General features: G+C 39.4%; 1 protein-coding gene across 5 annotated transcripts in view; it reads left to right on the top strand.

Annotated features, from left to right (window-relative positions):
- The window catches only part of LPP (LIM domain containing preferred translocation partner in lipoma), a 631758-nt gene that overhangs the window by 274885 nt on the left and 341729 nt on the right, over positions 1–15144 (top strand). For 4 of the 5 annotated variants that reach the window (XM_031453092.2, XM_064493711.1, XM_064493732.1 and 1 more), the window contains exon 5: positions 2925–3037. In XM_031453092.2, the coding sequence (XP_031308952.1) occupies positions 2925–3037 (113 nt within the window). Of the gene's footprint in view, positions 1–2924; positions 3038–13774; positions 13801–15144 lie in introns of those variants that run through there. The other variant, XM_064493735.1, reaches the window with a different exon arrangement.

Genomic DNA, 15144 nt, shown 5'->3' on the forward strand with positions numbered 1-15144 from the left:
TTCTCAGTTCTGGCTGCGTGTTGGAATTATCTGGGTTTTAAAGGAATACGGGCATCTGAGCCTTCTTCCCCATTCCCTTTCCTCATCCCCAAGATGCTAAATGCATTGGTATCAGATAGAGTTTTGGCATCAGCATATTTAGATAAGCTTCCTTGGTGATTCTAATAATGTAGCCAATGATTAGAACTACTGGGTAGAGTTAATAAATGTTTATGAGACTTACAATCTTAATAAAGATATAGACAAAGTATGTCTCCAGATGTGCACATCCAGGAGGATAAGAGGAGTAGAAATTTTTCTATATGACATATTATTGAACCTTTCCAATCCCATGGGTTCTAAAGTAGGAATAATACGGTACTTTGCTTTTATGCAGTGGTTCTCAAAGTGTGATCCTAGCATCACCTGGGGTTTTATTAGGAATGCAGATTATTAGGTCCCAACTCAGACTTACTGAATCAAAACCTCTGGGGAGTAGTACCCAGCAATCTGTGTTTTAACCAGACCTTCTAGAGATCCTCATGAACTCTAAAGCTTCAGAACCATCAGCATAGAGAGTTGTGGGAATAAGAGGCAGCCTAGGAAAATCCTACCACAGTGCCTGGTGCATAGTGAGAGTCTAAAAAGCAAATTACTCTAAAGATAGCGTGTTTGACTTTTTGGTAGTCTGAATATGGCTAGGAGCTTGACTTGACAGCAGTTAGCTACTCTTCCAACTCTAAGACTATTATTCAGAAAGCAAATGGAACTCAAGTGAGCAATCTTAAAGGTGTATCAGAAGAACCAGCCCAAATCACCGTCCTTCCACTGTGGGATGTAGGCACTTTCTTTTCTGAAGACCTACGTTGTGTTGTTTCTGTACTATACAGAAGTGCCTCACTGAGTGACAGACACTGCAGCTCTCCCACTACGTGCTGAACAGCTGAAATGCAAGGAGAAGCTGTTTACCCATAGAGGAGTACAGTCCCTAGAAACATCAAAAATACTATTTTTAAAAGGAAAAGGACAACTAGAGAAATTTTTTTTAAGAATGTTTTCTCTTTTAATAGAATTTGTTGCAGAGAGTATTTTAAAAGATTTCATACCATGAACCCATAGCGCTGTTGGGTATCCTGGTATCCCAAAGCCTGGACTGTATATAGATTTCCAAGTTGGATGCTTTTTAATTCCGGTTTCTCCTAATCTGTCCTGCACATACTTTTAGGTTAGTTTTTAGTAAATCATATTCTTACAAGTGTTTCCTTCTCAGAAATCCTTAATAGACCCTCACTGCATGCATGTTAACATTCAGACTCTTTGCTTTGCACTCAATGTGCAACACACGTAAAAACTTATTTTCACATTGCTCTACTTTTTATAACCTACTAGTGTTATTTTACATTCTTATCTTTATGCTATATTGTAACATGCCCTTTATTTTTTAGGTCCTGATCTGATTTATTTTTATTTTTTATTTTTTTTACCATTATGCGTTTATTTCCCTTTCTGCCTAGCATAGGCTTGCTCTCTTCATCATAATGTTCAGGGACAATTTAAATGCTCCATTATAGCTCCCGTGTTCTTCCAACTGGAAGTAAGATTTCCTTTGTCCCAACTTCCAGAAGAGTATGTTTGCAGATCTTAGGAGATTTTATCTTGTGTTCTCCTTACCTGTTTACACATTTCCCCCCTCTACTTGACTGAAAATTTAGGGCAAGTAACAAGTCTCAGACACTTCAGTAATCCACCACTTCAAGCACCTTCTCTGTTCTGACTGTACTCCATCCCTCTACACTAGCTTTTATGTCACTGCTAAGTGTCAAATCTGGTTCTCATTCTTCTGAAAGTTAGACTGCTAATTAAACTGAAGAGAACTAAGATAGAGAATAATTGCTAAGCAGGACAAAAAATTGTGTGTCATAGCCGATTGCAAAACAGCAAAATGCCAGCTAATACAAATCTTCCTTGACTTGCAGTGGGGTTACATCCTGATAAACCCATTGTAAATTGAAAATATTGTTAAGTTGAAAATGCATTTAATACACCTAACCTACCAGATCATATAGCTTAGCCTAGCCTACCTTAAACATGCTCGGAATGCTTACGTTAGCCTACAGTTGGGCAAAAATCATCTATCACAAAGCCTATTTTATAATAAAATGTTGAATATCTTATGTAATTTATTGGACATTGTACTGAAAGTGAAGAACAGAATGGTTGTTTGGGTTCAGAATGGTTGTAAGTGTATTGGCTATTCACTCTTTTTGTGTGTATATATATTTTTTATTAAAGTATAGTCATTTTACAATGTTGTGTCAATTTCTGGTGTACAGCATCATGCCATGTGTAGCAACATGGATGGACCTGGAGATGGTCATTCTAAGTGAAGTAAGCCAGAAAGAGAAAGAAAAATACCATATGATATCACTTATATGTGGAATCTGAAACAAAACAAATGAACCTATTTACAAAACAGAAACAGACTCACAGATGGAGAAAACAAACTTATGGTTACCGGGGGGAAGGAGGTGGGAAGGGGTAAACTGGGAGTTCAAGATTTGCAGATACTAACTAATATATATAAAACAGATAAACAACAAATTTATACTGTATAGCACAGGGAACTATGTTCAGTATCTTGTAGTAGCTTATGGTGAAAAAGAATAGAAGTAGGCTGTTCACGCTTGTGATCCCACGGCTGACTGGGAGCTGCGGCTTGGTGTCGTCACCCAGCATCATGAGAGTATTGGGCTGCACGTGGAAGCCCAGGAATAGATCAAAATTCAAAGTATGTTTTCTGCTGAATGGCCATCACTTTTGCAACGTAGTAGAGTCAAGAAATTATAGGTCAAATCATCGTAAGTTGGGAACTGTCTATGTTTTTTAAGAGTGCTGTAAAATTGTGTCCTGTTAACTAACTTCACGTGTGTGTTTCCTTTCTGCAGGTGACTTCCTTCCACCCCCACCTCCACCTCTAGATGATCCCATTGCTATTCCTTCTGGCTCTGGAAACTTCCCTCCTCCACCACCCCTTGATGAAGGTGCTTTCAGGGCACAGGTAAGATCTATGGTTAAAGTCGTGTTTATAAGCCATGCTAGGAATCGTGAATTCTGAGATTGTTTCTGTGGTGGATAAACATTTTTCCAGAGCCTACAGAGAGCTTTACAACTCACAAAGAGCTAAGGCACTTTAATGCAAAATGCCCACCTCAAGCTTCTCAGAGTTCTGCCGGCTTGCACTCTGAAGCCTTGGAAATCCTTTTACCTACTAATTTTATTTTGAAACTGAAAGCCATTCTTTAGGAATGCCATTTGAGAAGTTCACGTTTCCTTGTTATCCTGGGGTCACACAACCATGCTTTTTCATTGCCTCTTTTTCTCTATCCATAAACGTTGCATTCTAAATGAGTAAGGCTGGTATTTTAAGGCTCTGATTGGTCACAGTGGGAACTAATTGGTCAGCAACATATTTTTAGCGGAAGCAGCAGCAAAAATTCTTAGCGTTTCTCTTCTGAGTGAGGTCAGGGACGCACAGGGTAGTGTATATTGACACTTAGAAGTTTTGTGCTCCAGGGTGTGTTGACAGCAAAGTGCCTCAGAGCTGGAATCAGAAGCAACAGTAGAAGTGCTCAGCCTGTGATCATTTAGGGGCACTGGTGACCAGCAGCCACTGTTTAGGCAGTTAAGTACCAGTTATGTCAGGAAGGAAAATTAAATAATAATGTCATAGAATTACTGTCATATTTTGGGGGTGATGATGTTAATGAAGATATGCTAAAGAAGAAAAATTCTTATTTTTTAGAGAAATGTCAGCAGGATTTGTGAATGAAATGGAATAGTGTCTGGTATTTGCTTCAAGATAATAAGAATAGGGAGCTACTGAGTGAGATTATAGGTGAGAAAAGATTCGCTATGAGTTGATAATTGTTGGGTGCATGGAGGTTTATTTCCTTATTTGTCCTACCTCTGTATGTGTTTAAAATGTCCCAGAGTAAGTTTTAAAGAGGAAAAGCCATAGAGAGTAACTGCTGTAATAGTTCAGTTGGTTGTCTGGCTTTCTTTCTCCTAAATTTCAGGGTGGGGCAGACAAAGGAAGAAAGGATTCATTCATTCAACAAATAGAAATTGTATAGCTAAAAAGACAGACAGGGTTCTGCTTTCATGAGACTCATGTATTAGTGGAACCAGTGGAACAAAATACTTGCGTTACAAAATCCATCAGAATGAGATCAAGGCCATGGGTCATGAGAAGGGGAAAGTGATATGGGCTGCTGAGGACGGGCATGAGGCGGTGACATCTAAACACAGACTTGGAGGATGAGAGGAAAGAGCAAGCCATGTGGATTTCTCGGGGTATGTGCTTTCATGTGGTAGATCTTCAGTAGTAGAATAAGCTTTGTGTATTATCAGCCAGTTGAAAATCGGAAGTTCCACTTCCAACCAGTAAGCAGCTCCAGTTCAGTCTTCTAAAGACTATTAAAAATGGTATGTCTTAGACACATATGTCATAAATTTCCTACCTTTTATCTTGCCATAGCTGGGAAAATCAAAGATCATGTGCCAGAAATGGACAACAATCCTACAACATGTATACTTATTTTATGCATTAGCTAGATCCCTTGCCAAATAAGAATTACATGATTGATTTCCATTGTTTTTAGTCATTTTTTAAATTAACAATGAAAAAAGAAAAACCTTAAAGCTTGCCTTTTATATTTCTGTGCTCTCATTTTGTTGGGAGCTGTTCTTTGCTATTGTTTAATTTATACAGTGAAACACTACTTTGTCTGTCTTCTCTCTTGAATCGTTATGGGACTATTTTGTAAGCAGTTAAAATCTTGAGTTTTAAAAATTCACTTGACCTGTGACAGAAGACTTATGTTTGTATACTGGTTGAGCCGCTCATTCTAGTCACATGATCTTGAGCAGGTCACACTCAGATGCAGTTTCCTCATAATTAAAAATAAGGTAACTGTATCTAATAGTTACATGAAATAGAGATGGATTTGAAAGTGCTCAAATATAATCACTGTACAGGTATTTTGATGTTATAATTGTCACTGTGTAAAAATAACGGCTGTAAGAATAATAAAAAGGCTTGCCAAAGGGTTCCAGTAAGAAAAAATTCAAACATGGGGCTTTCATAAAATTACAAGAAGTCTTTTTCTGTATGGACCTTGTCCTGGTAACTATATCAAAACCGTGACTTTGTTTTTGAAAAAGAAGGAAATAAACAAAAAGCCTGTTGCCATGTTGGCTTATGTTCTCTGTAAAACAGAAGGAAGAAGGATAAAAAATAAAATAGAGTTTGCCAAATGGAAAAGGGCAAATCTGGTAGAAGAGGCGTGTTGTTCTTGAATATATGGAAGATTGTTGGCAAGTTCAAAAGAAAATGGTCACGTCCTTTCCTTGGGTGGGAGTGACGTGATGTGCTGATGGTGTGGCCCCACGCTGGCCGTATTCGCACCGCCTTTAACCATGAGCTACAGTGGAGCCCAGGGTAATCTAAGCACTGGCGAGAATTCTGCACTTTTTCCCCTCAGCCATGGTGAAAACTCTTGTTGCCAAGCCCAAATTATAGCTGGTAAATGTGTGTTTTTATGTAGAAGTCTGTTTATATTTCCAGCCAGATTTTCAGGTCAGAGCCAGAAGTACGTCTACTAAGTTTAAGTGTAAGAATTATAAGATCTTCAGAGCTGAAAGGGGCCTAAGGGATCATTTAGTCGAACCCTGGCACCGGTCATCTAGTTACAGCCTTCGCAAGTACTTGCCAAATGAGTTAATTCCCTCTCTTTGCAAATGGGGGAACTGAGACCCAAGAAGGGGTCGACCCTGTAGCTTCTGACAGAACTCTCTGGAGAAATCTTATCTCTTGATCTGTTCTTCTGCTCACTGTGCACATGGTTTTGCTTCAACCCTTTCAAGGCTCTGAGGTTCAGACAAGGGGGTACATGCTTTCGTTTGGAAGGCCCAGGTGTTGCTTGACTCTGTATTTTTGATACATGGTGTAAACGTTTTCTCTTATCAAAAGACAAATATTTAGTGTCAAGAATTTGTGTTTTGAGAATTCTCATTTTTATAGGAAAGTATGAATCTTAGGAAATCAACAAGACAGTTTCTTTTCTGTCAGTATCAGTTTGAGCTCAATGCCTATCAGGTCTGGGGCGACCATTTAGTAGTCACTTCATTCAATCACGATAAACTAAATACCTTCTATAAGTTGGGCACATGTGCTCTAGGGGTGATAGCCTTCCCACTTGGCATCACAGATCTAGTGCCCTGAGTCCCAGCTTTGGGGCTGTTAGACTTGTTCAAGCTGATGCCACAATTGGTAACTTTTTCCTATTTCAGCCACCCAGTGGGCAGGTATATAGCCTTGTTTAAAGTACTTTCAAAGGGGGAGAATACGTCCTAGAATTTCAGGTTTGCAAGGGAATTTGAGAGCTCATAACTCAAGTGCCTTTCTGTTGTTTGAATCTCCTAATTCTTTTCAATTTAGTGAAATGTTTCTGGGTGGCTATTACAGGTAAGGCAATGTTGAGGGATAAGCAGTGGATCAGATACAACCTCAAGTTTGGGAGATGCATATATACACAAATTCCAAATTAAAATTAAATTATACCTTGGTCATCATGCTTAGATTAGAAGCACAATCTAAGTTCTATATTGTGGTGGAAGGTGAGGGAAATAAATTAACTATGACTAGAGACATTAAAGGATTCTTGGAAACAGTTTCAACTAAACTGAAGTTTCATGGCTAATTAGGATCTTAATTTTCAGATGGAGGATAGACTTTTAGGCAATAAAGTAACAAGAATAAGAATACAGAATATTCCTAAGAATATTCTGAAATCATTCCAGTGTTTGCTATTATTTTAATATAAGATTGACATACATCCCCAGATCTGTTGTCGGATGTCAAGTGGTGCTTTTAACGCACCATCAGACAAAATAAACTGCCTTTGTGGGAAGCCCTATGCAAATAGCTCTGAGTAGTCTGGTAGACTTCCTTGAGCTCCTCCGGAATTTACCTGCTGATACCTGATGGCTTTGAGTTCAAGTGCCCCATACTTAACTTCCTCTTTCCATGACATCTTTGCTTGACTTCTGTTCATGAGCTCTAGTTGACACCTGCTCACTCTGCCTCTCTCATTGTGACCCAGGTTGCTTGCTTTTATGTGTCTGTAGTCTTACCCTCCCAGTTCTCATCTCCTTTTCCATTCATTCCGGCAGGGTGTCTGCCTTTGCTAGTCTGACTCCAGCCCCTCCTTCTCAGAAAACAGACTGTTTTGTCCATCACTGGTTACTCCAGATATTAAAAATGTCTTTTCTCTTGTTGAACTGAGATTTGCCCCTTATAACTTCCTCACACTGATTTTCTTCCTACCCTCTGAGAGAGTGATACACATTTAAAAGGACAGTCAGGCCAGGTGAGAGAGATGTGGTAGTGGCCTCAAGGGGGTGGGCAGTAAAGCTCCTGGAAGAGGTGAGCTTTTCTGAAGAGAGAGTGAAAACAGGGTCATGTGAGCTGGGCACCGACCTTGGGGAAATACCCAGAGTTTGTTGAAAAGAGAAGAAGGAAAATTTCTGAATTCATTAATGGTTTGTCTTCAAATCAGTCTGTGAAAGTTTGTAGGCCAACTCATTTCTGTTCTTGTGAAGACATTTCAGAGCTCTTGTTTGTGTTGGGTGAGCAGTGGATTATAGATTATAGTGTATTAATCCACTTACCCATTGTATGTATTGCATGCATCAATAGCAGCTTAGGAATCTACTGATGTTTTAATAGAACTGGGCCTGGAATCTGTGTCTTATGACTCTTAACTAGTACCATCATGGTAATTGGTGTGAAATGATAGCATTTTACTGGTAGACATAGGGAACTCAGGCCCACAGCCACGGGCATAGTCATTCACGAGCTTGCAGAAAGAGGCAGCTGGCCTTGGTTTATATGGTTTGGATGTACCCCACCAGAGAGGTCACCCCTTCTTCTGCCTGGTAGTGGGGTAAGGAAGGAAGAGGCTGGCTGAAACAGGAGATCCAGGCTATAAAAATTAAGAGTTGAGATGCAGTATTGCCAGAGCAAAACTAAAACGGTCAGCAAAAGCTTTAGTCCACTCTGAAGGCTTGCCCTTCCTGTGCAGTGAGGATGCAAGGACGTCTTGGTCCATGGAAACATACCAATGGAGTGCCTGGGAGGCTTATTTCTTCCTGGCCCTTTGCCGTGTGTCTTTGGGCCTTGGGTGAGCGAGGAGCCCCAGCTGATCTGTAGGGGTGTTTGTGACCGTGGCAACGGCAGGAGCAGCAGCTTGCTTTGTGCTTATCACCTCCTTCTATGGTCTACACATATAGGTCAGTGTATGTTTAGCGGGACTGCTGGGTTCTTAGGCGTGTCGCTGGCTCTGGTCAACGTGACTCTCTAGAAGCGAATGTCAAAGTTTTCCTGTTTGCCTTTCGCTCTGAATCATCCTCCGATTGGGTATTCAGACGAGAAAAGAGAGATATTTTTGGAGTCTAGACCTACTAAAACTTCTTTGAAAGTAGCAGAATAAAGCCGATAGGGAGTATTTCAATGTTTCATTTAGTAATTTGACTCTTTCTCATGGAATGTCATAGTTTCTCTTGTTTTTGAAGAATCTATTTTAAAAGGTGAAACTTCTCCCTGGGATCAGTACTGGAGTATGAGTACACACACACTTATTCAACCATATCAACCCAATTACCACTGCTGCCACCACCTTGAAATAATCTAGGACTCATCGCATGTTTTCTGCAGTGGAAGACTGGCTGATCGCTGGACAGGAAACGTCTTATGGGGACAGTGGTTGTGGTCATTTCTGCTTGTGTGTTGGGATAACCAGTGAGGTTAAGTTTGCTTTAACTCCTGAGTTCCTTTATAGGGAGTAATTTATGATATTTGCATATTTCAGAGAAGTTTCTTTGCCCAAAGTTAAGTGAAACTTCAGTTGGTTCTTTCTGAGTCAGTGGGAGTTTGTATCTCATTTTGTCTCCCCCGTCATGAATCTTCATCATTCCTTCAAAACTGAAATATATTTAGTTTTTCCTATGTCTAAAAAGTAATTTATGATTTTTTTCTAGTGCTGTAAGTAAATCAAATGGTATGGATTACATAGTTTCAAACATGTTTCTCTATCAAGGAAAATTTATGATATGTGCATATGTAACTCCACCTCCAGTATATTTTCCATATCAAGTTGGAGCATTCTTCTCCCTGCTTCATTCAAAGTATTATTAACACAGTTTGGAGAATGTGTTGCAATATTTTGAACTTTGTAACACTGCTTTTTAAAGAGTCATCTCTCACATTAAATTGTACCACCACATTATTAATAAACTATAGTGGTCATTTGTTTATTGCATCCTTTCTTGTTTGCTATTTCTTTTTTCTTTTTTTTGAATTTATTATCCTGATTTTTTTCTGTTTTTTTTTTTCCTTCCTCCTATAGTAGTACTTTATTAAATAATTTTTTAAAGAAAGGCTACATGGGTGATACATGTTCTGAGCCCTTGTGGATCTGAAAATGACTTTTTTTTAGGTGAAAGTTTGGCTGCAAGTAGAATTCAGGGGTCAAATTTCCTCAGCCTCAATATCAACAAAGATTTCTATATTATCGCTGAGCATCATTTAGTCTTTAGTGTTGCAGATGAGAAGTCTGATGCCAGTCTGATTCTTTTTCCAACTTAGAAACTTTTTCTTATTTGGTCTGTAATCTTTATTTGTGGGATTCAGCAATTTTACTACACTGTTTCTCAATGCAGTTTCCCTCACTCTCACTCTGGTAATTCTACTCAGCATTCTGTGAGGTCAAAATAAGGGATGGTGGAAGCACACGACGCAACAAAATGCAAACAACAAACCTAGTCCTTTCGAGAAAACTCCTCAGGGTCCCTGCATGGTTCAATCACGCTGCTCATTAAACGAGTCATCGTAATCCTCACTGTCAGCCCAACCTTCTAGGTGCCAAGATTTCCTTTTGAAGAGAGAGGGGACTTGGTGGGCCAGCTTTGCAGAAAGGTAAACATTTGGAAGCCAGAAGGGGGTTTTCTGGTGTTGAAGATCTGGTTTCGTCTAAATTGAGAGGCCCTCCCCCTCAACCATACACACACTTTTTTGGGCGGTTGAAAATATTTTTAAAATTTACTTTAATTTTTTAGTTTGTGACTGATCTGAATTAACTTTTATTTAGCTAAGGGGAATTTTTTTTGTGGTGTTGAGAGAATGTATTCTAATTTTTCATTTGCCTTTTCTTCCTGATGGAACTCCTGTTTTATGGTTTTAGATTTTTTCTCCATTCTTCATACCGGTATTCTTTTTCAGTAGTTTTACTGTGTGGAAGAACCCCTATGGCTTTCTTTCTTTTTTTATTTTTAATTTTTGTGGTGATGGTGTACTCTTGACTTATAAATCCTATATACTTCTGAACTTAGGGAGAAAATGTGCCTCTGGGTGGCTCTGGATTTGTTCTGGTAGACCTAGCTAGCTCGCACTCCAAACTTTATCTTTTATCTAGGTCAGGAACATATAGTCCTTTAAATATCAGAGCAGCCATAGAGTATGTGCATCTAGTCTTCGCCTGTGTGTGTAACTAGGGGAGGCAGGCCAGGGAACGGTTTCCCTTAGATACACATGCCAAGAGCTGAACAAGTGTCAAGGCTGTTTATTAGTTATGAAGACCCATTGGCAGGTAGTAAAGCCCCTATTTTACGTGCCCCGCATATAGGCCCAGTGAGGGCAGCAGTAGGCTGTGGCCAGCCCTTCTGTGGGGTGGTCTCTGCTGAGTTCTCCAGCTTTTTCCTCCCTCATTGTTTCCCCATTCATGCCTTTTGATGACTGTCACCAGGAGTGTCAGGGAATGTGGCAAAGTACCTTTTATTAGAAAGGATGAACTCATTGTGTGATTTCACTGCTCTTCTGTCTGGCTTTTATTATAGACCCCAAACTTGCTTTTCGAAGAGGCTCCCCAACCCCTTACCTTTTTTTGCTGTGGCAGCTTGAAGTCAGCTCAGATATTGCTACCCTTTGCTATTTATCTCAGGCTCACCCTGCTGCCCTTGAGGGCACCACCGCAGAAAAGCCCTCCCTGATTGCATCATCTGGGCCAAGTGAAACCTCAAGGACAGCACAGAATGATGACAAACACTGTTAAGTGCTGATCCAGACTTCCCGAGTTCACACGTGGCTCCGAGTTCACACGTGGCTTTCCCACTCACTAGCTACGAGACCATGCCCATGTTATTTAACCTTTTCATGCCCCTGTTTGCTTGTCTGTAAAATGAGAATAATTACTATTCTTACCTCTTTGGGTTGCTGTGAGGTTACACAGAGAATATTGTATGTCCCTGACACGGCCTGGGGCTTAGTACATGTTTGCTGTTGATGCTACTACGGTTAGACTGTCCTTGGCTGGCTGATCGCTGCTTCGTACCCCACCTCCCCACGTTTCACTAATGATGCCGTCCCTTGCTCTTACATGTGTGGAGATTTTAAGGCGTTTTTACTAAAGAAATACTTCCACGAACTCTTTCTGCAAAATGAATGATTCAATTAAATAATTTTTAGATCTCTTATGGCTCTAAAATTCAGTGCCTTGGTAATAAAATATTAGCTCTTTATAATTCTGTAGTTACTTACAAACTGCAGAACACTTTTTGTTACCAAATTTGATCTTCCCAAATAAGTATAGCACACATTTAACAAATACAAAAAATATGAAGGCTGAAAGCATTGAGGCGACTTGTTTAGATTGCACAAGTGTCATGGAAGCAGTGATTTATTTTTAAAGGGATAAAAAAGCAAAACAAAATGCATTTTGGGGACTTTAAGCCTCTTGGCTTAGTATCAATTCCCTTATAAAAGAGAGAAGGCAGATCATCTTTAAATTCTCAAGAAGCAGCCAAAGTCCTCAACAATATGTGCTCATGGCTAGTGGCCAGGGGCCACCGAGGTAGCTTTCTTTGTACTTCTTTGGTGGAAACAAGCACATCTTCCATCCCCGCCTCAGGCATGTTCTCTGACGATCCCCTAACGATTGTACCATGTACTTCTTATCCATGCATTTGGTAAGGAGGCCCTATTGGGCTCACAAATCCTTTGTAATTTACATAATCCACTCAGTATGGGCACAAAACAACTTGATCTGAAAGAAGGGGTAAAAGTGGTAATGAAGGATGCCAAAACCAAAAACCTAGGGCATTAATTAACTCATATTTTATTTTTGAAACTCTAATGTTTTAGGGAAGTTTTCTGTGCATTACCGATTTGGGTTGATCCACTCAAAAGTCACGTATTTAAAACTGAAAGTATCTTGTTGCAGGCAATACTTAAATGAATCCTTAAGGGGCGAAGCTATTATTATCATTATTTTATCATTAACTTCTGTGAGTTTGGCCTGTCCAACACCCCTGCCCTGTACATTTCCAATTCCAAAATCGACACTGAGTTTTTTTCTTCCTTTGTTTAAATGAAAGACTTTCATATACTTTATCTCACTTGAGCCTTTGAATAACTTACAAAGAGGAAAGGTAGGGATAATTCTCCACCCTGTGCTAGTGAAAGGACTGGGGCTCAGAGACGTTAGGTGATGCTCCCAGTTTTCACGGTGTTGAGTGTCCTGGGCGGCGATGGCTCCCTGCGTCACTCTGAGGCAGGCCAGTCCATTTCTTTCTCTTTCGTCATCGTTGCTGGATCGTTAACTCTTCCTTTATGTTGTTTTCCAGCGAAGGACACACAACACCAGTTGTCATCTTCCTCTCCGAGTAGTTTCATTCATCGGTAGCCCATGCTCTTAAGAGTTCTGTTGTAGAATCCTCTATAGCCTTCAGCCTTTTTAAAATTGTCTGTAGCTTTACAGATTGGAAGAATGTACTTTGACATTAAAATATAGGAAAGCTATTTGTAGATCTTTAAAACGGAGTTATTTCCAACCTTTTTTTTTGTTTGTTTTTATATTTATCTTATCAATTAAACTAAGTAATGTTATCAACTTGTGTTACTGTAGAAAAAAGTAAAATTGGTGGCACCTGGAATAAAAAATGTTTCTGTGGCAGTTTTTTTTTTTTTTTAATGGAGGATGAACTAACATAAGAGAGAGGATTTAAGTTGTAAGAAATACAATTTTACTGTTATTTTTGGAGGTAAAGGGTTTGGTTCATGAGAGCCTCCCACTCACTTGCACTGCCCACCCCCCCCCCCAAAAAAAAAAAGAGAGAGAGAGACATAGCAGGAGCTCGGACATCCCTTCTTTCCCCATAGTTTGTTTCATTCCCTTTAGCGCTTAAAGGAGTATGTGCCCGTCCTACAGTCACCTTTTTTTTTCTTCTTTAACTGTAAATGACACATCAAGATGATATGTGATTTGGAGCAGATCATTCCTAAGAGCCAAATCTCTCAATTTTTCCAGTCTTAGATCTAGTATAATATTTCTATTTCTTTCATCTTTTGGAATTTTTTTAAAACATTTTTTATTGATTTATAATCATTTTACAATGTTGTGTCAAATTCCAGTGTTCAGCAGAATTTTTCAGTTATACATGAACATATATATATTGATTGTCACATTTTTTTCTCTGTGAGCTACCATAAGATTTTGTGTATATTTCCCTGCGCTATACAGTATAATCTTGTTTATGTATTCTACAATTTTGAAATCCCATCTATCCCTTCCCACCCTCCACCCCCTTGGTAACCACAAGTCTGTATTCTATGTCTATGAGTCTATTTCTGTTTTGTATTTATGTTTTTTTTGGTTTGTTTGTTTCTGTTTTTGTTTTTTAGATTCCACATCTGAACGATCTCATATGGTATTTTTCTTTCTCTTTCTGGCTTACTTCACTTAGAATGAAATTCTCCAGGAGGATTACCCATTTGATAGTACTTTCTAAATTACAAAGTGAAGGATTTACCTTAAAATATGTATATTTTTTATAATATTATTGTAACATCCTTGAGCTTTAATTCTTTCTATGGAAATTATATATTTAAAGCCATGAATAATTGCATACCTTAAATGGTATAGTTGATGACTGACGTGTCTCAAAAAGAGAATGGCAAACTGTCCCCTGAACTGAGATGTATGGATTCAAGCCGTAGCTTACTATGGTATGTGCACATAAGAGTCTCAGAACTTCACAGAGTACTTGTCTGGCTCAGACTGAGGTATTTCATGAAGAGATGATCAAATAATTACATAAAAAATACAGCAACCAGAAGAGAATTTCACTGTGCACGTCCAGGAGACTTCATCATTTTTATTATCATTCTACATCAAGCCATTTTGTAAGTTGGAATGTTGGGTTGTTTTCATTTCCGTTCAGCTCATTGAAAGTCATACAGTGTCACTTCAGTAATTCTCTTCTGACCCAGTGGGGATAGAAACTAGTTTGGGACCACGGCAGCTACTACAGAGAAGTATTCCCATAGTTACAGATTCAGTACCTAAGGCTCTCCTCCTTCCCCCACCTCCACCATGTTTCTCTCCGTAACCAGGGATTTAAGTCAGTGACCTACCATGAACTTGTCGTTGCAACTCTATTGAAATGGCTCTTGTACCTGTCTGCCACCTGCTCTGTTCCCCAGTGACTGTTATTTTTCTGACACTTTCTTCTGCCTTTTTCAGGTAAGGAACACTCTTGAAGATTTCAACCTCCTTGCTTTGTCCTTTGATTTTCACTAAAAAGAACCTCCTAGTTCCTAGATCTGCGCAGCTATTCCTTCTCTCTCTCAGAACCCCCTTCTTTGCTTCTGCCCCTCATTTTTTAGGTGCCCACTCTGCTCTCCCTTCTACTTTCTGTCTTCTCTCAGTAGAATTCACAACTCTTACAGCGTCAACTCTGGTATCTGTCTAATGACTAGAACTGGTTAGGACTCCTGGCGCTGTGTCTTCCTTTGATGAAGATTGTGCCGTTTATCCCTAGAAAATCTTTCCACAGGAAAAGCCTTCACATTCATCACATTCAACTTGCGCACACATTTTACTCATCGTCTTCCCCCAGTTAGAGGTACCACCACATCTCCTTGTCTCCCCAGTTCTAAACTCTGTGGTCCTTGTTGATATGTCTAAATGTATCTGTTACCAACAGCTGATATTTTTTGGTTCAGTGACTCTCAGGTTTGCTCGAGTCTTGTCATTTTCCAGTTTGATGTCC

Source organism: Camelus dromedarius, chromosome 2, assembly GCF_036321535.1.
Source record: "Camelus dromedarius isolate mCamDro1 chromosome 2, mCamDro1.pat, whole genome shotgun sequence".
NCBI classification, from domain to species: domain Eukaryota; kingdom Metazoa; phylum Chordata; class Mammalia; order Artiodactyla; family Camelidae; genus Camelus; species Camelus dromedarius.